Raw genomic sequence first — 23,950 nt, 5'->3', positions numbered from 1 at the left:
TGTGTTGATGGACATAATTCCCGATTACTAATGTTACGTTACAAGAGCATCTGTCAGCCCTCATTACATTGCCATAAATACTGGTGAAAGCTAACAAGCTTGCCACATAAGTCAATTACTACCCCTACTTGCAGTTGCAGCGCACTTTTCCGTGGAGAATGCAATCCAGAGTGCCTACTTCCAAAGTCGAAACACACACACGAACTCTCTCTCACTCTCACTGAGCAAACAAAACATGAAAGCAGAGAACGAATACAAGAAAGGCCTGTGGACACAGGAAGAGGACAGGATCTTGCTTGAGTACATAAGGGTCCATGGAAGAGGGCGGTGGAATCGCATCCATAAGGTGACAGGTAATTACGAATGATTGGTGCAACATCACGTTGAAGCTTTACCCATTAAACTTTTAAATGGAAGATTAATTATAATTTCTAAATTTTTTTGGGAAGTAGGCTTGAAGAGGTGTGGTAAGAGCTGCAGGTTAAGGTGGTTGAACTATCTGAGTCCCAATGTGAAACATGGAGAATTTACTGAAGAAGAAGAAAACCTTATTATAAGACTTCATAATCTCCTTGGAAACAGGTTCTGTTTATATGCTTCTTTCTTTTTACTTATATCTTTTGTTATTGTTCCAATTATGAACATGAAGCCTCATATATAGAAGCAATATCACACTACGATTCCCATTTGCCAGCAGCAATTCTTTTTTCCAAAAATAATTTTCATCTTCGACAGAAACAAATAGAAAGGAAAAAAAAATCCATATCTTGTACAATGAAATCTCTCACATGAACTGATTATCTAATTAAGAAGCTGCACTCATTAGGAGGAAATTTTACTCCATCCAGTAATGAGATTTCTGAGAAAGTACGCCCTGGTTTTTGTGGGTACTTGAGAAATTTTATTAGAGGTACCATGTGACCACCCCCATATAATAAGCCAATAACTTGTCATATATATTTATGTTATAAAAAATACTAGAAACATAGGTGAGATTGAATGATAATACACGTCATTTCATTATTGCCTGTTGCATGACCTCCTATGTGAGAAAGATTTGTTATTATATTGTGGTCCTTTTGCTACCCAAGCAAAGCAACCATTGAATGAGTCATTAATGGTGGTTTATAATTTTCTGTAAAGGTGGTCTCTGATTGCTGGCCGAGTACCAGGACGTACAGATAACCAAGTGAAGAACCACTGGAACACTCATCTCTGCAAGAAACTCGGCATCAATAAGAAGCAGAAAAAAAAGTTTGTGAGCTCCTCAAAAACACAAGCACAAACACAATCATCTCGGATAATAAAAGATGACAATGGACTAACTCATGATAACTTGAATTTTGAACATCTTCAAGATAGCGAAATGGCCTTGGATCAAGAACCTGGTGACCGTAAGAAGTCTAATGAGGAAGCAGAATCGATAAGCCATCACTGCAATGAATCGCTTCTGTTACCAACTGAAGATGATTTTTTAAATTTGTGCAGCCCAATATTACTGGAATTTCTGGAGGGGCAGCCACTCGATCTAATTTGGCATAATAACTAGTTTCGATGGTTTCTTAGTATTCAAAATGAGACACTAATAAATTAGCGATTTCGATTTCTCCGTTCAGAACTTATAAGGTGTTAGCATTATTATTTTAAATTATTCATTTTGTTCTGTATCACACTTCACAGCTAATTTGCAAGTATCATAGCATTGTAAAGCTGCTCAACTCAGGCTATTTCAGCATCATAGCATCACAGAACCATCAGATTCAGATCAGAATTGGCCATTATTGAAGATAAGTGATGTACGAAGAAGCAAATTTCATTACAACTGGAATAATGGAAAACACGGTACAATATTTGAGCCAAATACAAGAAGCTAAAATGCTTATTTGTTTCTTGAGGACATGTACAAGTACAAACGCACAATACAATATGAGCTTTAATGTGAAAAATCATCGAAGCTAGGGCAACCGGGTATTATGCATCAGGAGCTCAGACAGATACAGAAGGTAAAATGTTGAAGTCAAGATCCCAAAGCTCAAATTTTCCATTGACGAAATCATAATGTGCTCCCTTCAGCGCCAGGGTGTTCTTCACCACGCTCTCTCTCACAAATGGGTATGTCAATAGGTTTCCAAGGGACACATTCACAGCCTCCTGCATTAGAGTCAGATATAAGCTGTTAACACTATTAATTGCAACTTATTGATGGTAGCCAGCTTATACATACGACGCATAATGCATTCAGCATTAACTTCCTCAAATAAATATGATTAAACACTTATTATATATATTTTGAAATGATTTCAATTAGACCTTCAATGAACTATCTATTAGTTTTAATTCGTCATTGCGTGTTCATTAACTGTTCCTTCTCTCCACTCTCATGCTAACAAGATTCAGCCTTGTGCTACGTGCCACATGGCTAATTAGCTACTGCAATAGCAAACCTGTCGGCAGTTTTTGAGCATTTCAAAATATTTTTTTTATTTTTTTTTCCATATTTGCATGTACTAGCTGTGCTTATGAAACAAAGATTAAATAATAACAAGTATGGCACAGAAAGTAACTTGCCTTTTCACAGTTCTTGCATTGCTCCTCAAAACTCAAATCATTGCATTCTTTTTTCACCTTGGACTTGGCAGATGAACAGATTTTGACCCACTCTTCTATGAAATCACTGAAAGTTCAACAGATGAAAACAACTGTCGGTAATTCCACTAATTCATTCATATTAATTAATGCCTAACCAAAAGAGATGTCATTGCGTACACGTCCTTGTAGTGCGGGAAATTCACATGGGCTAGCCCTAGCTGATTTAAAAAGTTGGGACAGTATCGGCTTATTTCAAAAGTAATCCTAACTAGGGTGGACATGGGTTGGATTGGATAGGATTTGTGAAAATTCAACCCAACCCATTATTGAATGGATTGAGATAAACTCAACCCAACACAACTCTTAAATTATCATGTTGGGTTGGATTGTATTGATTAGGTTGAAAATTTAAAGTCAAATTAATATTAAAAATTAAATAAAAAAAAAGATACGAAAGTTGAAATAAAATTTATTAAAATTAAATATGAAGTATTATATTATGAAAATTTTATTCACTATCTAGCATTTGATAAAGAAAACTAAAAAAATGTAGAATGAACAAAACAGAAAAGTACCTTAATTAATTGAGAATTGAGATTTAAGAGGATGATATTAGTTTTGAAATTAGAGTCTAGAGCAGTAGATATAAGAATAAAATAATCTCTTTTATAAAAGAATAGAAAGAGGATAAAAATATAGATTTGTTGTTTTATTTTTAAGATTTTGCAATTGAAAATTATTTTCTTCTTCTTCTTCTTCTTATTTATGCGGGTTGAGTTGGGTTACATGGGTTCATCATAATTGACCCAACCCAACCCAATTATTGAACAGGTTCAAAAAAATTGACTCAATTAACTTATAATAATCCACTTAACTCGTCAATATTAAATTGGATTGGACTGAATTGTATTTGATGAATTGGGTTAGATTGGGCTTGCCCACCCCTAATCCTAACCTCTTGCTTTTGTTATTGCAGAAAAAAAGTTAGTGAAAGCATTTTTTTACTTTCAAACAAAGAGTTTGGTAAGCTAAGCATGAAAGAAAACTAAAAGCCAAGAACTCAACTACGCATTGTCTTGAATTATTTGCTTTATTGGATGCCTCGAAGAATATGGGACCACGTCATGAATATAATAACTCCATTCTCTTTGTTATTATATCCAGCTAAATTGCTAAAACTTAAAATTAATTTGAAAGATCTTCAAGAATACATAACAATGAGTATATATACACATACTTTAATTATATTGAAAGCTTATCGTTATGTAATTATTCTTATATCACTCCACGAACTATGAGAGTTAAATAGTGCTGGCTTAAAGAGATAAGCATATGTAAGTATTACCTCGCAGTGGTCCCATTATCAGGGATAGACATGAGCCCCTTTATACCACCACAGCAACTGTGTCCAATGACTACAATATTCTCCACCTGATGAAATAATTGACATTCTTTTTTTCAACTCCAGATCTTCAAAAGAAGGAATAGCAAAAAGAAAAAGGAGCACGAATATTCACACGCTAGTGCGCATGGCATTATATAAGTGCAGGCACCTTTCAATGCTTCATTTCATTATCAATTGTAGAATTGAGCTATATCTATATACACACACACGCCCATTTAATTTTGGGTGGGTATTGAATTATTTTATCAGTGGATAATGTGAAGTTCCAAAAATATCAAACCCTAAAGAATCTTTCTAGGATAATTGGTCGTGATTTCAAAACGGAGCGTGTGGGGGCATCAGGCATGCATGCCTTGTGACCAGACATCACGTTGCCTGCACCACGGTCGCCGACTGAAGAAGTGAAATTTTCATTTTTTAAGAGAGACGACATTGTTATTTATTTATTGTCTTAAAAAAACAGAAGTCAAACATTAATTAAGAACGATTGAATATTATGAAAATTTACTATTAAATTTTTTCACCTTCAGATGTAGCACCGCATATTCAATGGCTGCACCTGCTCCAGAGTATTTTTTCTGCAAGAAGCAAGGCCAGCTTGTCAGTTAACAAACAGATAATAATCAAAATACCAAATAATAATAATAATAAAATGCTTAGATGGATGTTTTGAGTGAGACCTGGTCATATGGAGGGACCATATTGGCAATGTTTCGAACCATAAACGCCTCTCCTGGTTGAAAATTGAGGATATGGGATGGACATACTCGAGAGTCTGAGCATGCAAATACCAGAAACTGCAGTTATCAACAAAACCAACTTCAGTTAGCAAATAGCCACCCGCATTCCCATTGAATTAATTAATCAATAGCCGGAGAGTTCGGGTGTCCTTTGTTTTGGTGCCCATATTCAATTATTAATCATAAAGGCGTGTGTCTTGTGGCATGGTCAACGGCTCAACCACCCCAATGCTTTACAAAAAGCAAACACAAGAATCAATTGGAACCAACTCAGCAGCCCTGACTGACCATAAGCTAATATAATATTTGATCAAAGTAAGAGGATAGTATTAAAATGAAAGGTTATCTTAACACAAAAGGAAGGATCAAGGATGATAAAAATAATAAAGAAATAAATAAAAGTCAGATTCCCTTAGACGTCAAAAAAAGGGGACAGAAATGCCAAACCGTTACTGATCACAATAAAAAGTTAAAAAGCGGCCAACCTACCTTGGGGCTTTGGCCTTTGGCCAGTGCACCGTACAAATCAGGATTCTTCCTGAAAAAAACAAGGCAAAGCATCAGTGATCACGTCCATCGGCTGAACAATTTCTGAAAAAGCAGAGTACACGTGGCGATAACCTACATAGTTTAACCACGTCAGTTCCCAATTAAACACAGACTCTCCATCTATTTGTGAGATGTTTCATTAATTTTACCTATTGACCCCCGTAGATGGACGTCAATGAAAAGGGCAGTTACGGTAATTCAAGTGAGAGTTCAAAAAGAAGGTTCCAGTAGTCGTTCAAAACTTTTTGATGTATGTGTACTTATTTTTATGTACGTACTCGTATTTCTCTGTCTTAAATTGAATGAACCCGGTTTTCATCCTCTCCACCGGGTCAATGTCCCTCGAACCGGCCGCTTCTAAATCGGCCGTTATCTGCTTGATTTTCGCAGCGGCGACTCCTTCGAGGTCGCTTTTCTCGCTGAAATGAAAGAGGAAAGATCAGAACCGTCAACTAATGACACCTAAACACGTCAGCGTGGGGCCCAGGCCTATGGATAACCGTGGATGATCCACGCGTCAGGCATGGAGTGGCGTGCGGGAAAAGAAAATGACAAAAAAGGGCGGAATTATTAGCTATTGAGAAAATGTAAAGAAAACACAGTACCTGAGGAGCTTGGTCAGTCCTGCAATGGCATCCTCGTACGCGTCGTTTGCCATGTCTTCTCTCTGCTAATTTCGAATTTTAAGACAACGAAACATTTATCAATACATCTGTTGGCTTTCAGAAATGAAACCAAGCAATTCGATAAACAAATTCAAACAAATAACTCACTAGTCACTACAAATGCAACAGTTATATATATAACAATTGACGAAGATTTCTCCTTATTAAGGAGAGAGAATATTAGAAGAGCAAAGAAGAAGACTGATGGCGATAGCGAATGTGAACGAGATCAAAAGCTAAAACAGTTTATATATAATTCTGGGCTGAATCGAGATCGATGTACGAGAATCTCTAGAAATCAACCTTTTCAATTTCTCCGGGATTCTGCCGACTTCAACTTGCTCGCTTCTTTTCACGATCTCGGACCAGTATTGTAAGAGTTGTAAAATGAACCACACAATGGGCGTATTTATATGAGAGTATTTGACCAGTTTATGATAAAGTTGTTCATATTTGAAATTAATCGTGTGATTCAAAAGCCATAATTATGAACCTTTCTTATACCCTAAACTAAAATTAAATCACAATTAGTTCCATATATAAACCACTTTATTATAAACTGGTCAAACACTCCAATATAAATATGACCATCGTTGAGTAAACGTGTTGTCTTTGTTACTTGCATATGTGTGACTCTGTGTGTGTTTGACATGGTATTAAATTACTTCTTAACTAAGAATGATTGTTCGGTAGCTAAATTTAGAGCAATATCACAGTTAATTTAGAGATACCAATCAGACATCACCTGCAGCAGCGGGTTTATTATTACAAAAATCTGCATCAGTAAAAAATTTAAATTATTAAACTCACTAGTAAAAAATTTAAATTATTAAACTCACTGGCAACTCGCAATGATTTTTATTTTTTAAAAAAAAATTATCCGCTTTTGATTTTAACAATTACCAAACCAACTCACAATCCGCAACAGATTTTTTATGAGTTTTGTCATTTAAAATCATAAATATTAAAAAAATTAATAATAAATAAAATATTAAATTATAGACTTCGAATTATAATTTATGACAATAACTTAAAAAATCTGCATAAAATACTCAATACTAGATTTTATCAATAGAAATAAGAAATTAAAATTTCAACATTAAAACAAATATACAAAAAATATTAATCTAATACAAAATATTTTTATTGTAGGTAAATCATCATCACTAATATCAATGTCTTGTTTCATCTTTTAATCAATATACAGGTATTATCAACAATACTAACAAGTAAATTTTGGATAACTATTGTTAAAAATTAATTAAACAAATAAAAACCTAACTTTAATAAGCAATCATTAAGTTCAAGTCATTAAAGTAAAATAAACAAAATCAATCAATTAAAATAGAATATCAGTAATATTAAAACTTAAAATTATAAAATTTCTAGTTATTAAAAGGTTATTTTGTATGTGTGTGTGTGTGTGTGTGTGAGTGTGTGGTGCAATGAGATAAGTTAAGTTTTAAAATTAAGAACTTTAGCTTACATGGATTTATGAAAAAAAAAATTAATGATTATAATTAAAAATAAAAATAATTCAAATAAAGAATGTAAATTGGTAGATACCCACGTAGGTATTTGATGAATTTTTTCTCAATACCAAATCCTTACGGGTGAGTTTGCATATTGATGGTAATTATACCATCCCTATACTCAAATTCACGTGTATGGACTTTCGCGCATGAGCATTTTCGTTTCGCACGTATTAATATCATAAATAAAAGCAATAAACGAAGCATCAAAAGCCTCCAAAATATTTTATTTTCTACTTTTCTATTGGCAATTTTATATTTTGATTTAACCAAAAAATAAGTAAAACACACGTAACCGATCGAAGGATTTCATGACCTTTGGCTCGAGCGAGGAAATAAAGGGCAAAAGAAACGGCGTACTAATAAAGTGGCCACCGGGAGTTACGGTGGGCGCAAGTCGTCAACTGGGCCGGCGTTGGAGGAAGCAAGAGCAACGTGGTGGGGCATGTGAGTATTGACATTCGCGAGGCTCTCATTATTAAATATACTAATAATTTTCTTTATATATATATATATATATATATATATAAAAGAAACTAATTAATAAAAGTGTGAGGAAAAAAAAAAAACACGAAATTGTGATTGGTTTGCTTTGCGTCCATTTCGTTAGGTAAGAGTCTGAAAAAGAGGGGCCTGTTAATAGTTTAACGCAATTCAAGGGGAAAATACAAAGAGGTTCTAATAATGCACAAAGCATTGCATTATTGATGTGCTCTCTTTCATGGTTTTAATGCAAATATAATAATCCTCTTGCTCTTGTTATCCGTCCTAGTCACACACGAAGAATAAGACAAATAGCATAACTGCCAATATGGAAAGTAATGGAATGTAGCAAGCAAATTTTGAGGTTGCGGTCTTTTTATGGACTAGAATTAGTATGTGGAAGATAAGAATCATAGAGATGGTTAAATATGAATAATTTTTTTTTTAATAAGGATTCCTCATTTTATTAAAATTACAATTAAATTAAAAGATTAAAAAAATATTAATTTTAGTGCTTTTTTTTTCTAAATTATATTTGAAATTCGTGTTTTTCTTTTTTTTTTCTTTTTTAGATTAGTCTTCAATCCTTATTTAAATAAAATTATGATTTCCTTATTAGGAGGGGACTAGTTAAATATTTGGTACTAATCTACTAAACAAAATCGAGTGTTTATATATATTTTAGTTGTTATTTTTTTGGGTTAAAATCAAGTTGAAGCATATCGTCTCAAACATATCCTAAATGAACAAAATAAAAGAAATAAAAACTTGAACAAAGATTGATGTCAGAATAGAAAAATTAAAAAAAAAACTATTAACATTCAACCAATGCTAGGAAGGGGGAAAAAAGAAGAAGAAGAAGAAGAAGAAGAAGAAGCCTTGTTTATAGAAAAGAAACATCGAAAACTAAACATGCCACAAAAAGAAATTATGATTTAAAACAAAAAAAAAAAAACTCAATCAAACTAAGAACCGAACTATTGTTTGAATTATATTTTATGAAAAAGATAATCAGTGTCAAAACTGAATCGACATGTGTCCACACTTAGTCAATACAATAAAATATTTTATCTTTTGTGAAACATTTATAAAGTGTTTCATAACAATGTAGGACCTCATGATGTAACTTTTAAGTAGAATTTATATTTAAGATGTAGGGAGTTGCTAAGTTACATTAGCTGTTGCTTGTGCATTTGTGTTTCCTGTCTCTTACTAACTTATAAGTAGAATTTATATTTAAGTAGCAACAATTAGAGGTATAGGGAAACTATTTTCCTAGGATGTAATATTGTGTATTTGTGTGTCCTAATGAAATATATCGAGATCATATGACTTAAGTCATTATTATTAATTGGACGAGATAAATTAAAATAGTTCCTAAGGGGACCCTCAATATAAAATTTACAAATTTGCGAGCTCTGACTAGACGACTTCTACTGCAAAATATAGGATACGACCTGGCGAGAGAGCAAGCAACCCCAGATAAATAAGAGTACAAGGGTGGATAACACATCATTAAAGAAATTTTCAACGTGGTGGCCGATATGCATGTGCATCACTGCATGGGTTTGACTCTAGAAATGTGATTCCAAAGGTAGGGAAAGAAAATCTTCCAGAAAATAGTTTCCGTTTCTAGACAATGGGTGAGATCTTACCGCTACCGGGCTCTTTCTTACACAACACAGCATCATACACTTGCTAAACTTTGTAGCCATGTTTCACTTTGGTTCTAATTTCCCCCTGTTTAACAGGACAAAACTAAACAGATTAATTAATTACTAATAAGCAGTATTATTCACAAGCAACCAACTGATAAATTGACATTCTTAATTATATTTTTCATCCGGCTAAAACGGCTACTGATTGACTTTCTCAGTGTGATTATTTTAGGTTTCAGTGATGACTCGTCACATTACTTAGTCTCTTGAGGCAACAGGAGAGTCACAAAAAGCCTCATTATAATTTTTAATTTAGATGTTTTCGCTGTCAAATAATACGCAATTAAGCGAACAAATAAATGGGATAACAAAATAGAAAAGCAATTTTTATATTTCAACGAAATGATCATGTCTCTTGCAAGAAGTGCTCATGGCCAAGTCGTGGGTCATGAACAAAAATTGAAGTCTCATATGACACAAAGTGGAGAGAAAAAGAGAGAGAGAGAGAGAGAGAGAGAGAGAGAGATTGTGTACCTACCAAGGTGTGGGAGCCGAAAATGGCTTTTTTGAATGCAGAAAATGGACTTTATTTTCCCCAACAGCTGTTATAAAACAAAACGGAATAGGAAAAATTTTTGGAGTTGGCTTTTTAGTTGGGATGGGACTAATCGGGAGGACCAAGAGTTGGAATCATCGCCATTCGTAGGGGAAGCAAAATGCAGCAATCTGAAATCGTAACCATCCATTTTTGGGGAATAAATTTAATCAGATAAATTGAAAGGGTCTCAATACAAGCATCCATCATGCATACGATAAAAGGATAAAGAAAGCGAAAGGTGTGTCAACCAGGGCTTTTAACTTTGAGATGAGAATCTTTTGCTTCAATCTTCATGATATATCCAAATGAACTGTTGTGGCAACGGACAACGGTGAATTAAATCACACTTAACCCTATCGAGACCAAGTCAAAAAAAAACTCAAAACCAGCGCCTTACAATTTATTCAAGGTGGCTCCAAAATACTGAAGGAGCCAAATTTTTAAGCTACAGGTTACGCAAGATGTTTAATCCTAATCTACTTTCAAAATCCAATTTATTGTATCCATATATATCTAAACCACCACCTAGATCGGTGACAAACCCTTCTCCCTTCGTCATTTGCATATGTGGGTAACATTTCCTTCCAAATTACTTGACGGTGAATTTGATCCGCACAAATATCAAAAAATGGTATTTGCATGTGGGTAACATTTTCTTCCAAATTATTTGATGGTAAATTTGATCCGTATATGTATATATATATATAAGGTAGTATAATATTTTCAATGCATCAATTCAGTTTTGGAAAAATATTTTCGTTGTTGATGAACTCATGTGCCCTCATCAGATTGACTTTACACTACAAAAATGGGAAAAAAAAAAACATTTTATCGTCTAATAAACATTAAAAAACATGAAACGGAAGAATTGTGCCATTTTGATTTGGGCCTATAATTTTAGGTCCAGTAGAAAGGCCTGATTGGCCATGCCAGTCCAATATTGAGGCCCGTTATGTTTCGACGAAAAGTTATTCTCTCACGTTCACGTTAGAACTTTGTTCTTCGATGATCATCGGTTTTTTCATGCGAATGGAGTCCGCGCCTTCTCCAGATATCTTAAACGATGACAATGCAACAACTCTTGGTAGGTCATATTTTCGTTTGCTTATTATGCTTTGATACGTTTATATATTCATTCAGATCATATTTTAGTTTTTTTTTTAAATATCATATTTAGTTCTGCTTTCTCTTTTTTTTTTTTTTTTTTAAAAAGAAAACTCTATTTTTTCTTATTGCTAGAATTTATCAAACTTTAAGCATTTACATTCTTTCTTCAATCAACTAATTTCTTGCTCGTCCAGCCATGTGATGAATTGTTTTGAATAATTCTATGAGCTTGTTGCATGTGTTATTCATGGAATCGTGGTAACTGACTGAGATGATGAAAGTTTATGTTTTAATTTTATTTCATTGCATTTTTTTTGGATGATATTTCAATTATTACCATTTTGAAGGGATAAATTTTTAGTTCAAGACTATATATATGAGTAGGGAATGCATATCATGAATCCCATTTTTGCTTATCTGCATGGTAATTTATCGTTTCTATTATCGAGGAATGAGTTAAAACTTGGTTTGAAAATGGAATATTCCAGAGCTGGGAAGGACAATGGGTGAGGATGGCCAAAATTCTGGGCCAATGCAGGAGGACCTAGTGCAAATGGCTGTTAATTTTCTGTCAATTGCAATGGTTACAAACACTCCAGTCATCCACAGGCGTTCATTTCTTGAGAAGAGCCGAAGAGGGGCCTTACCCAGGAGGAGATAGATGAAGCCTTTCATCGTTTTCCGTAAGGACATTGTTTCTTTTGATTTGCATTTGCTCTAAGTTTTTAGTGCACAACTCAAACTATCGTGCTACTCAGGCTCTCTCTTTCTCATATTCATTGGATGCAAATGCAGGATCAACCTTCAAATGTTACAACCGGACAGACTCGTACCTCAATTCAAGGTAAGATTATGAGAAAGGTTTTTAATCAGCATTGATGATCCAGACGTTGCGTTTTAAGGCCACTACATGGCGTTGACCATGGCTTCTTGCTAAAATAGATTGTAGTCACATTTTGAGCGCTGGAAGTTGATCATTGCTTCACTCCCTTCACACTTTGAATATCATTGCATGTCTGCCCATAATCTAAAAGAGATGTACAGTCAGAGTCACTCACGAATGTTCAGCAACGAGCCACAGCACTAGCAACATCTCCACCATCTCGGTTTACCGTACACATGCCTTTGTTTTTCTGTCTTTTTATGCTGGGACCACTGTTTTCTTCAAAAGTTTTTTTTTAACCACCAGTCATATAGTTACATGCCTCGGATTTTTTTTGGTCCAGTAGTATTGATACCGCTTTACATTCAATGTCATTGTCTGTTTAGAACGTTATCTTGCCCAGGTTGAAGTCTTGGGTTTGGAAGGTTGTTTTAGAAGAACACAGTGGTTCTGCAAAGAAATCAACTTGTATGAGGAAGTGACAGCAGCCGCCAAGTCAGCCAGCAGTGTAGCCGCTGATTTAGCAAAAGCTAGCATGGGGATATCGAGCTCAAAAAACAAAGGTGTTTTCATTTGAATTGGGTTTGATCTGTTAATTTCAATTTCTATCTTCTGCAACTGGCATCTATTCCTCTCTATATCACTCGCACACCTTTTTGTTGAATTTTCTTTGTGAATTATCTTGTCCTCTGCTATTTATTTATTTTTTTAATCAATGTTTAATCGTTCTTAATTTATTCTTTCTCATCGAGGCAGTACTTTGAGGTCTTAGTGAAACGTTTGGACATCCAAGTAGCAGAAATGAGGTCAATAATTCATGTAATTCGGAAGCTGGTGGGCACAGGAGAGGCTGCTCCATCATCATACAAAAAGCTAGTAAAATGTAATCAGCCCACATTTAGAAACGGTAGGTTGTCAAATTGTTTAATTAAACAAAATTGTTGGTCAGTTTTTTGCTAGTTCTATTCTTCCTTCTTTTCTTTTCTTTTTTTTTTTCCTTGTTTGCCGTGACTTTAATAACTTCATAAGTCCACATGTTACAGACATACCTTTTTTCGGGTTTATCCTTGAATGGGCATGTATTACATTTTAACCAGAATAAATCTTTTTTTGCTTTTATTTTTCTTATCAGAATAAGTTTATTTTTCTCGTCTCATGGTTCTCACCATTGATAAAAATCAGGAATGAATAGAAATCACTATTTCACATCTTTGAAATTCTGGTAGCAGTTACTTTGATTCTATCATGTTTAATTTGTTAACTTATTCATGTCAAATATTTTGGTGTTCTGAGATGTCACCGTTCTTCCATATTAGATGCTTTTCTGATGCTTACTCTATGTTTTGGTGCAATCAGGACCGCATAATACACCTGAAAATGGATCTGTTGTTGACAGCAAAGTAGCTATGAACTCTCTTGGAAGTTTAGCAGTGAAAAAGAAGATGCTTATACTTAAAGTGCTCATTATCACAAATCTGTGCCTTTTCTCACATATTTCTTTCTTTTCATTCAGAAAGCTAAAATAAATGGCACGTCCAACTTTGACGGCTCAGGTTGGTTCTTGATTTAATTTTCATTATTATTATTTCCAGATATTCTGCTAAACCTGTTTGTTATTATCACAATTGCATCTCTTTTACAGTGATACCTTCCTCATCACCTGCATCTGTGAGGTCTTCTGTTGGTCAGTATCCGAATTCCTGTATGGATATAATTGCTTTAATGAAATTTTGTACGTCATACGATGGTGATACGCTGCATTTTTTTTCTCAGAGCTTTCACATGTTACTTTATTCTTTTCGGCCAAGAGAAATCAAACTCAGTTTTAGAAAATGGCTGTATGAATGACAATGTGGCTTGAGCCAGCTCGTTTATCTACTTCCTTTCATTCTGAGAATTATGCATAATCTTCATCTTTTGCTGTTTCCATATTATGGCTATGATACAAAGAGGGGAGGCACCTCACTCCTGGCATAAAAGTCCGCCTAATCCCTCTAGTTTCTGAAATTTAAACTTGATTTTTTAGTTGGATTGACATTAATGGTACTTTCTTTGGTATTGATTTCAGGAGATAATTTATTCACCTCCAAACTAACCCAACATTTCTCATTTTTATTGATGGAAAGTGAGACCTACGTGATGTAGCACATTATTCAATTGCAGAGATGCTGAACAGCAGCACCTCAACATGGAATATCTATATTTTTATACAGCCGCTAAATTGAAATTTTCGGTTATATGCTTCTGACTTCGTTTGTTTCTTTGCTTGATGAACGGCCTTGGGAGGTTGCTCAGGCCAACAACAATGATGCCTATGCACGGGTATGAAAGTCTACCTCCCAGTTGAGTGGCGACAAAGTCGTGCTATGTTGACATCGTAAAAATGGAGGAGTAACAGAACCCACATATGGGAAGAGCATGTTAGGAAATTGGTGGGTGAAGCAGACACGCAGCTAAAATGAAATTGGAAGAAAAATAAAGAACGAGCACAAAAGAGGACACCAGAAATTACGTGGTTCGGCTTTTAGCCTACGTCCACGGACGAAGACAGAAGAAAATATTTTACTAGTGAAAAGGAGTTGCAAGTATTGTAGTATTTTAGCTCACTTCCCAATACACTCAAACTCTCAGAACACTAATCACTCAAGAGTTTATTAAACTCTTAATACTCTTAACTCTAAAAGAAGGCAATGCTTCTCTCTCAATGGAATTGGATGCAAGCTCTAGATTGAGAGCTTGTATTTATAGGCAAAGCTTTGCCTCAAAAGTCAAACAAGTGGCCATAAACTTCAAGCCATAAAAAATTTCTTTGAATTTTTAGCTTTGAATTTTTCTTTTCTTTTACCAAACATTACGGCATCTAGAATTTCAAAGTCAAGTGCCAACCATTTTGCTTCTTCAAACCTTCTAGATGCAGCCAATTTTGACATTCTCCTACTTGGAGATTAGATTGAAAAACAATCAATCTCCACACCTTCCTTTCTGCTTTGCCATAATCATGTTGCCTACGTTTCTGCTAGGCCATAAGAGGATCTACTTCAGATAAACTTGTCAGCATTTATCGACTTGGTCAAAACATCTGCTAGGTTCTCTTTGGTATGGATTTTCTGCAAATCCACACTTCCGTCTTCCACTACTTCTCGAACGAAGTGATACTGAACCCCTATGTGCTTTATCCTGGAATGAAAGGTTGGATTCCTTGCAATGTGCAAGGCACTCTGACTGTCACAAAACACAGGAATTTTCTGTTGTTTGTGCCCGAGCTCCTCCAATAACCTTTATATCCAAATAGCTTCCTTGCAAGCTTGTGTAGCTGCCATGTATTCTGCTTCTGTTGTAGATAAAGCCACAACGGTCTGCAGTTTCGAAACCCAACTTACAGCTGCTCCCGTAAGTGTAAACACATAACCAGTAGTAGATTTTCTTTTATCAAGATCTCCTGCAAAATCTGAATCCACATAACCCCTGACAGTAAACTCTGATCTTCCATAATATAATGCAACATCTGAGGTTCCTCTAATGTATCTCAGAATCCTCTTCACAGCTATCCAATGCTCTCCACCAGGATTCGTCATGTATCGACTGATTGCTCCCACTGCTTGTCCAATGTCCAGTTTTGTACATATCATAGCGAACATTAAACTTCCCACTGCTGATGCATACGGTACTCTAGATATCTCCTTCCTCTTTGCTTCATTACTAGGACATATACTTGAGGATAATTTGAAATTAACAGGAAGTGGGGTAGAAATTGACTTACAATCTTACATGTTGAAGCGCCGCAAGATTTTCTTCAAATAATTCTTCTGCGAAAGCCAAATCTTCCTGTTATTTCTATCTCAGTGAATTTGCATCCCTAGAATCTTGTTGCTGGTCCCAAGTCTTTCATTTCAAGCTCCCTAGCCAACTGTGCCTTCAATTCTTGGATTCGATCTTTGTTGGGACCTGCTACCAACATGTCATCCACATACAACAGCAAAATGATGAAATCATTATCTTCAAACCTCTTGTAATATGCACAATGGTCTGAACTGAGTCTGTTGTATCCAAGGCTCATGATAAAGGAATCAAATCTCTTATACCAACACCTCGGCGCCTGTTTGAGACCGTATAGAGATTTGTTCAACCTGCAAACCAAGTTCTCATTTCCTATTTCTGCAAAACCTTTTGGTTGGAGCATATATATTTCTTCTTCAAGTTCTCCATGAAGAAATGCAGTTTTCACATCTAATTGCTCAAGATGTAAGTCAAGTGTAGCACACATCGCCAAGACTACTCTGACTGTTGTGAGTCGAACCACTGGAGAAAATATCTCGTTGAAGTCAATACCTTCTTTCTGAGCATATCCTTTCACCACCAATCTTGCACGATACCGTTCCATTTGGTCATTGCCATCACGCTTGATCTTATAGACCCATTTGTTTCCAATGGCTTTTCTTCCACGTGGTAGTGGTACAAGTTCCCATGTCTTGTTCTTGTGTAGAGCTTCAATTTCTTCCTGCATTGCTGTCATCCACAAAGCAACATCTGAGCTTTTTAAAGCTTCATGGAAAGTTGATGGCTCTCCATTCTCTGTTAGAAGACAGTATGCAACGTTGATCTCTGTGACATACTCCGAGTGCCACGTTGGCGATCTTCTCTCACGAGTTGACCGACGAACTTCTGGAGCCTCGGACTCGACTGGTTCTTGTTCCTCGTGCTCTGGTGTTACTTCAGAAGAATCTGAATTTCTGGATTATTTTCCACATATACCGGTATAGTCTCAGACTTTTCTTTTACCCTACTATCATCTTCATCTCTCCTTTGCAGTTGATCTTCGATAAAGATAACATCTCTGCTGATGACGTTCTCGTGGGCAGTGGGGTTCCACAGACGATACCCCTTTACTCCATCAGCATACCCCAAAAAGATACATCTTCTAGATTTTGGATCCAACTTTGTTCTTTCTTGGGCATTGTACATCACATACACAGGACATCCAAATGCATGTAGGTAGGAATAATTAGCTGACTTTTCAGTCCACATCTCTATCGCTGTCTTCAGCCCAATAGCTGTAGATGGCGACCGATTTACTATATAACAAGCAGTTTTGGCTGCTTCTGCCCAGAATGAATTGGGCAGACCAGCAGTCTTCAACATAACTCTTATTTTTTCTGTAAGAGTTCTGTTCATCCGCTCCGCCACTCCATTTTATTAAGGAGTGTATGCCACCGTGAACTGCCTTTGAATACCTTCTTGCTTATAGAAAGCAAGAAACTCGCCGTCTGTATACTCTCCACCATTATCCGTCCTCAAGCACTTGATCTTTTTACCAGATTCAAGTTCTACCCACACTTTGTATTCTTTAAACACTAAAAATACATCTAACTTTTTCTTAATTGGATGCACCCAACATCTTTTGGAATAATCATCAATGAAAGTCACCATGTACTTTGCACCTCCTATGGATATATCCGGTGATTCCCAAACATCAAAATGAATCAAGTCTAGAATGTATTTACTTCTAGCAATAGATCTACTAAATTTTAATCTATGCTGCTTACTTGTAACATAATGCTTGCAAAATGGTAAACTTACCAATTTGAGCCCCGGAAGCAATTTTAGGTCAAAGAGAATCTTCAAGCCTTGTTATGACATGTGGCCAAATTTGAGATGCCACATCATCGTTGATTCTTCTCAATTTGAGTTGATCATATGAATCTGGTAGACTTTGAAGTAGAAGCTCTGCACGTTCATTTTCCTCTATATTATGACCCAACGTTGTGAGTTGTGAAAATAGAGTCTTCAAGGTGTTAATGTGGTCAGTCACCATTGTAGATTCCGCCATTCGAAGAGTATAAAGTTTCCTTCAAGAAGATTTTGTTGTGTAGTGATTTGGTCTCGTATAATTTTGTAAGAGTATCTCATATTTTCTTCGCTGTATTTTTCTCTACCACGCTGGATAATACTCCGTCTACAAGTGCTAAGTGTAGATCAGAAATGACGTTACCATCTATCTCATTCCATTTGTCACCAGTTACCTCCATGGGCCTTTCTCCAATTGCTGCCAAGCAATTATTTTTCCTCAATATAGCTTTCATCTTCATTTTCCATAACGAAAAATTATTTCCGTTAAATTTCTCAATTTCATACTTTGCCGCCATTTTGTTGATAAATACTGCGCATAAGCTAGTATACCACCTTGAATAGTTGTGAGTATGTGTGAGAATGCACACTAGGAAAGTTCCCAGGAAAGACTAGATGGGTCACAATGGTCCCACTTAAAACCCAAACTTCTTAAGCTCTTATCTCCTTTGTGACAGAACTTTCCTAGACATGTACAAAACCACACAGTTGTTTTACTCACACCACTATTCCGTGCTTTGCACCGCAAAATTCTTGGATCGCTCCCACCGTTTCACGTGAATAGTACCGTATACGTGAACAGTATTGTATACGTGAATAGTATCGTATACGTGAACAGTACCGCATATATGAATAGTACTCTTACGTGAATAGTACCCGATTCCAAAAATACAACCAATAGCTCTGATACCACTGTTAGGAAATTGGTGGGTGAAGCAGACACGAAGCTAAAATGAAATTGGAAGAAAAATAAAGAACGAGCGCAAAAGAGGACACCAAAAATTACGTGGTTCGACTTTTAGCATACGTCCACGGGCGAAGACAGAAGGAAATATTTTACTAGTGAAAAAGAGTTACAAGTATTGTAGTATTTTAGCTCACTTCCTAAAATCCCAATACACCCAAACTCTCAGAACACTAATCATTCAAGAGTTTATTAAACTCTTAATACTCTTAACTCTAAAGGAAGGCAATGCTTCTCTCTCGATGGAATTGGATGCAAGCTCTAGATTGAAAGCTTGTATTTATAAGCAAAGCTTTGCCTCAAAAGTTAAACAAGTGGTCATAAACTTCAAGCCATAAAAAATTTCTTTGAATTTTTCTTTTCTTTTACCAAACATTACGGCATCTAGAATTTCAAAGTCAAGTGCCAACAATTTTGCTTCTTCAAACCTTCTAGATGCAGCTTCTAGATGCAGCCAATTTTGACAGAGCACGAACTTATATAATGAAATAAATAAAGACATTCCGGTCCATATTTCATGGGTACCGCTACCACCCCAGCCATCCTCCACTGCCATGCATGCCACGAGCCATTCATAACCGTTGGTTTATGAAAGACCGTGTGATGAGCGATTGATGCCGCACTTGAAAATTGAACTAATGAAAAGATCAGGAAAATATCAGAGTCAATCGTGGAATGGAGTTTAACAATTGGAGCTGAGTCCAAATCGAGCAAAATTCAAGAAGAAATTGTTTTATGTTTGTGAAAGTAATTGGTGGGGGATGACGATTATCCAAGTTGCCTGTGGCCTGTGGGGGTGATACTAGACGCGAGGTGCTAATTTCTATATGTTAAAATGTCGATGAACAAACTGGAATTAGTCTATCAAATACAGAAAATTAAACTGCTAAAGGAAACATTAGCAGTCATGCTTTTATCATTGCAGCGGCAAATGAGATGAACCAAAATTTCTGATTAGAGTCGGTAAAAAATCTATTAATGAATTTCATTAACGAAATTCAAACTTTGGATTTAAAAACCTCATATGCCCTTCCAGCTCCACCCTTAATCTAGTAACACGTACAACGGGCTTGGTATTTGGTACATAACATAAAAGCCCAAAATTGTAGAGTGAAGGCATTTGGAAAATGGGTTAGAAAGATTTCGGGTCGAATTAGCGCCAACCCGGATCATTACCAAACCGAAGTACCGAACCCATTCGTTATGGAAATGCTCAAATCTCGACCATTCATTCAAAGTTTTAAAAAGCGGCTTCGTATGTGGACAATCAGGCAGCCTTTTTGAAGGCCTGCTTCCAGCTGTCCCCGCATATTAAACCATTTGATTCAAAACCGAAACTAAAAGTTTTGAAAAAGAATTTTTTTTAAGTTAAGAAAAGGTTTATTGAGTTCCAGGAACTGTATAAAAGGTGCTCACACCCGATTCCTGCCCATTCTCTGCTGCAGCAAAAAGCACATGATTAAGTGACCAACCAAACAAGTCTTTCGATCTTTATCAAGTAAGCAGTTATTTCTTTAAGCTGTTTGTTCTTATCAGTTTGTGTTTATCAAATAATACACAGTTAGCAGATGCTTCAGGTATGAGACTTTTGAAACCTTTTTATATGAATTTCTTTTTGATTAATCTTTCGCAAACAGAAAAATCTAATGATGTTCAATCTTTGTTCTGTTGGGGTTTAGTTGATTTGTGTTGTTATTGGGTTATATTTTCCTGTTGTAGTAGTTTGTTATCATCTCCGTCTTGTATCATATCCTGTATTTTAAAGTAATGTGTCCTTTTTGTGTAGTAGTTCAGAATGAGCGAAATATGTGATCGATTGGTACAGATCATTTGCTCATTTGCTCATTTGCTTATATATATATATATGTATATATATAATCACTGGTTATAGACCGGTTTGTTAGCTCAGGGGTTTTTCTCAGGTGAAGTAGTGTTTTTTTTTTTTTTTTTTGTCATGCAGCCTTAAGGACCATCAATGAAGAAATCGCCGGGTTGCTAACTTTCTTCAGTTGATTCTATAAGTAGTTGCTTTCCATGTGAAAATCTTTCTCCAATGTCCCTTCATACAATAAGTGAATGGCCATGTGCTGGCCGTGTCACTGCTCATGCTGTTACTCTGTCTTCTCCTTCTCCTGTACTCTTCTTGACAGCGAAAGCACCTCAAGGTGCACTTGTTACTCATGTTTCTGTTGCTGATTCTGATAAGCAATCGAACACTGAGCCATCAGTGTCTAATGTCCTGCAAGATGTACATATAGTAAGAACTCAAGAACTACTCTCTCTGCGCTTTCTCACCTTTTTTTTTTTTTTGCCATATTAACTGGTTCTATTTCTCATAATGCTTAGTCTCATCGTCAGAATTTGATTTTTTTTCCTTTTTTAAAAAAAATACCTCAGCTCCCTATGTTCCCTCCTAGAACAGTATTATTTTGGAAACTTCAAAAATTAATGGCTGATAAGTTAAATTTCATTTTCTTTTTATCAGTCAGCTCAGTTGATGGAAGATTTTCTTGAACTTGCAAAAGAAAACACAGATAAGGATCTGGAAACCTGTGGTGTTCTCGGTGCTTTTCTAGTAAGTAGTAATATTCATTCTCCGTTTAACGCTGGGAAACTAAAATTTCATTTGTTGGAGTTCTGAAGCTAAACGTAGGTATTTGGGTTGAATGTAACTTGACTTCATTTTAAAGGCAGTTTCATGTATTAGCCTTTTGTTTGAATCCTCTTATTGTCTTAACTGAATTATAACAGGCTGTGTCTGTGTTAGGTGTTATATTTGGTGCACTTGAGAGGATTTGTTATTCACTTGATGCCCTTTTTTCCCCCTCTATGTAACCAGGAAAATGGGACTTTTTATGTGACCACTTTGATTATACCCAAACAGGATTCAACTTCCAGTTCTGTAAGTCTCTGAGAGCCTTTTACTTATCTAGATAGAGAGGATTTTATCAACATTGCTTTTAATGGCCTATTCTTTATTGTGCTAGCTGCTAATGTCATTATACTGACAGTGTCAGGCTCTAAATGAGGAGGATGTTTTTGCCATACAAAATGAACGATCTCTTTTTCCTATGGGATGGATTCATGTATGCCCTTATTTTAGTAATGTTTTTCATTTTTAATCCTATTTCTTTTGCTATTTGAAGTTTTTTATTTCTTTTTATTTTCATAAAGGCTGTGACTTAATTTTTTGTATCTATTTTCAGACACATCCATCTCAGAGTTGTTTCATGTCTTCAGTAGATCTGCACACCCACTACTCATATCAGGTAATTTGCCTCATTGTTGATGTTGTTATGATAGAAGATTGAGGAATTTTATTTTCTTCACAGGTCATATACTGAATGTTTAGTGGAGAAAACTATTAACCTGAATGTCATGATGGAAGGAACATTTAAGATGCAGTATAGTTTGTACGTAGTTGTACATTAAAGTAGCAACTTTTGGAACGGAGTTTCTATCATTTAGTCAGCCGACCATATACTGTTTCATGTTTGAGCCGGCATCATTCACATTGTGGCAACTATTTGATGTCCATTACACAAGTAACTTATTTAGTTATTCTATCTTTTAACTTATAGATTGGACCTTGGGAGTTGAGGCAATCGACCTTGGGAGTTGAGGCAATCGACCTTGGGAGTTGGGACAATCCCCTTACTGCTTATGCAGGGATAATAATCTGAATTTTTTTGGTCCAAACTGGGTCGGATATGGCTTGTGAGAGAGTTTGGAGCCAGTTTACCTGAGATGCTATGCCAAGTCGCTCATTAGTTAATTTTTGACTCATTAAATTCATAAACAAGGATAAACTAGCATGCAAAAATTCTATAGTTTTCAAATTTGACCATTTTTGTTCTTGTACTGCATCTTCTTTGACAATTTTGCGCTTAATTGAGTTTCTTCTAGTACATTCAAGCCAAACATAAAGAATCAACTGTAAAATGAAGATGTAGGTTTAAGAACAATTAATTATAGAAACTTTGGCGGTTGAGTTGCTTACTGATATCGTGAATGGTGCGAAATAATTGTCAACTTGTTTCTTATAAGATAATTTAGTTGATGTCACAGTTTGATATTTTAGTCTTTTTCCTATTTGTTCATCAGATGATGGTACCTGAGGCTTTTGCCATTGTCTTGGCTCCCACTGATTCCTCAAGGTGTGCAACTCTGATGCAGCAGTTCTGTAGCTTGTTAAGTTGGTTTCTAAAATCTCTTTTTACTCGATACAATGCGCGTGTCTCAGTATTTGATTGACTGCACATCTTCTATTATTTTTCATCTCTGTGAAGGCCATAATCATGGACTGATGACCAAAAGTGCTTTTTCTTTGCACCACTCTAAAATATTGCTTATTTAGCCTTTCCTTTGAGCTTTCATGCTTTAAACAATGCCTTCAACAAAGATTCATGTCATTCCCTACAAATGCCGTAATCTGCCACAAGACTTGGATGTTTCTATTGTTATCTTTTCATGCCAAACAGCATAGCAGATACTCTTGACCACTCATTTACATGCAAAACTTGCAGGACTCAGGAAGATAGTCACATATTTTTAGTAAATCATTTTTGAGCTCTTCCGGCCAAATTTTTATATGTGCATGTCTTGCAGAAGCTATGGCATATTTCAGCTAACTGAACCCAGTGGAATGAGTGTACTGAAAGAGTGTCAAGAGACGGGATTTCATCCTCACAAAGAACCAGCTGATGGGAGCCCTATTTACGAGCACTGTTCTCATGTCTACACAAATTCAAATCTGAGGTTTGAAATCTTTGACTTGCGCTGATTCATTACTCTTGTGTCAACAAATGCGGACATGCAAGGAAGAAGGTTACGAGTGAGGACATGAAAAAGTTACACTTGACAACAAAATTTTGCTTGGAAATTGGTGTGGTATTATAACAGTCCCAATGAATCACTTGAAAAGGAATTAGTGTTTTAAAAATATGTGATTAATACTTCCAGTTAGTTATGCTTGTTGTACCTCATTGCATTACAATTAATTGTGCTAAAACAATGCTGATATATAAGCTCCAAAATTAATATTGCTTTGTTTAAGTATATATGGATATTGTAAATACATTTGATCATCATGATAATCAAGAGTAGTACTGTCTTCAACAAGGTAGGAGTTGTACTTGTTCTGCTTGATTGC

General features: G+C 35.6%; 3 protein-coding genes across 8 annotated transcripts; 2 read left to right on the top strand and 1 right to left on the bottom strand.

Moving 5' to 3' along the window:
* The first annotated feature begins 118 nt into the window (after positions 1-118).
* Positions 119-1,549, top strand: LOC18043478 (transcription factor WER). Its single transcript, XM_006438325.2, has 3 exons — positions 119-353; positions 453-582; positions 1,144-1,549. The coding sequence occupies exons 1-3, from the start codon at positions 236-238 to the stop codon at positions 1,547-1,549; spliced, it is 654 nt and encodes a 217-aa protein (XP_006438388.1). The 5' UTR covers positions 119-235.
* Positions 1,550-1,797: 248 nt separating this feature from the next.
* Positions 1,798-6,498, bottom strand: LOC18044137 (carbonic anhydrase 2). Of its 4 annotated transcripts, none has more exons than XM_006438322.2 (9): positions 6,252-6,498; positions 5,889-5,953; positions 5,562-5,702; positions 5,224-5,272; positions 4,675-4,791; positions 4,519-4,572; positions 3,935-4,020; positions 2,569-2,674; positions 1,798-2,151 (listed from the first exon to the last, which is right to left on the bottom strand). In XM_006438322.2, the coding sequence occupies exons 2-9, from the start codon at positions 5,939-5,941 to the stop codon at positions 1,987-1,989; spliced, it is 771 nt and encodes a 256-aa protein (XP_006438385.1). In that variant the 5' UTR covers positions 5,942-5,953; positions 6,252-6,498; the 3' UTR covers positions 1,798-1,986. The 4 variants fall into 4 exon arrangements, with proteins under 4 accessions (XP_006438385.1, XP_006438386.1, XP_024042588.1 ...); XM_006438323.2 differs by having other exon boundaries at positions 5,889-5,950; XM_024186820.1 differs by lacking the exon at positions 6,252-6,498 and adding an exon at positions 6,057-6,077 and having other exon boundaries at positions 5,889-5,950.
* Positions 6,499-20,121: 13,623 nt separating this feature from the next.
* Positions 20,122-23,841, top strand: LOC18044136 (AMSH-like ubiquitin thioesterase 2). 3 transcript variants are annotated; one of them, XM_024186645.1, is made up of 8 exons: positions 20,122-20,296; positions 20,759-21,055; positions 21,284-21,373; positions 21,638-21,700; positions 21,810-21,884; positions 22,005-22,067; positions 22,903-22,993; positions 23,407-23,523. In XM_024186645.1, the coding sequence occupies exons 2-8, from the start codon at positions 20,852-20,854 to the stop codon at positions 23,427-23,429; spliced, it is 609 nt and encodes a 202-aa protein (XP_024042413.1). In that variant the 5' UTR covers positions 20,122-20,296; positions 20,759-20,851; the 3' UTR covers positions 23,430-23,523. The 3 variants fall into 3 exon arrangements, with proteins under 3 accessions (XP_024042413.1, XP_006438381.1, XP_024042412.1); XM_006438318.2 differs by having other exon boundaries at positions 20,123-20,296; positions 22,903-22,955; positions 23,407-23,841; XM_024186644.1 differs by having other exon boundaries at positions 20,291-20,375; positions 22,903-22,955; positions 23,407-23,841.
* Positions 23,842-23,950: the final 109 nt, after the last annotated feature.

The sequence above is a fragment of the Citrus clementina genome, unplaced genomic scaffold (genome assembly GCF_000493195.1).
Source record: "Citrus clementina cultivar Clemenules unplaced genomic scaffold, Citrus_clementina_v1.0 scaffold_4, whole genome shotgun sequence".
In the NCBI taxonomy this organism is placed as follows: domain Eukaryota; kingdom Viridiplantae; phylum Streptophyta; class Magnoliopsida; order Sapindales; family Rutaceae; genus Citrus; species Citrus x clementina.
The sequence above is the reverse complement of the archived record's forward strand: the minus strand, read 5'-3'. Positions and strand labels throughout refer to the sequence as shown.

Excerpts from the sequence above, each read along its gene's own strand:
- LOC18043478 (XM_006438325.2), top strand. The coding sequence starts at position 236 with ATGAAAGCAGAGAACGAATACAAGAAAGGCCTGTGGACACAGGAAGAG. Across the intron at positions 354-452 it reads TCGCATCCATAAGGTGACAG|GCTTGAAGAGGTGTGGTAAG; the intron begins GTAATTACGAAT and ends TTTGGGAAGTAG. Across the intron at positions 583-1,143 it reads CATAATCTCCTTGGAAACAG|GTGGTCTCTGATTGCTGGCC; the intron begins GTTCTGTTTATA and ends TTTTCTGTAAAG.
- LOC18044137 (XM_006438322.2), bottom strand. The coding sequence starts at position 5,941 with ATGGCAAACGACGCGTACGAGGATGCCATTGCAGGACTGACCAAGCTC. Across the intron at positions 4,021-4,518 it reads ATGCGGTGCTACATCTGAAG|GTGGAGAATATTGTAGTCAT; the intron begins GTGAAAAAATTT and ends TTATTTCATCAG. Across the intron at positions 2,675-3,934 it reads GATAATGGGACCACTGCGAG|TGATTTCATAGAAGAGTGGG; the intron begins GTAATACTTACA and ends TTGAACTTTCAG.
- LOC18044136 (XM_006438318.2), top strand. The coding sequence starts at position 20,852 with ATGTCCCTTCATACAATAAGTGAATGGCCATGTGCTGGCCGTGTCACT. Across the intron at positions 21,374-21,637 it reads GTGTTCTCGGTGCTTTTCTA|GAAAATGGGACTTTTTATGT; the intron begins GTAAGTAGTAAT and ends CTATGTAACCAG. Across the intron at positions 22,956-23,406 it reads GCTCCCACTGATTCCTCAAG|AAGCTATGGCATATTTCAGC; the intron begins GTGTGCAACTCT and ends CATGTCTTGCAG.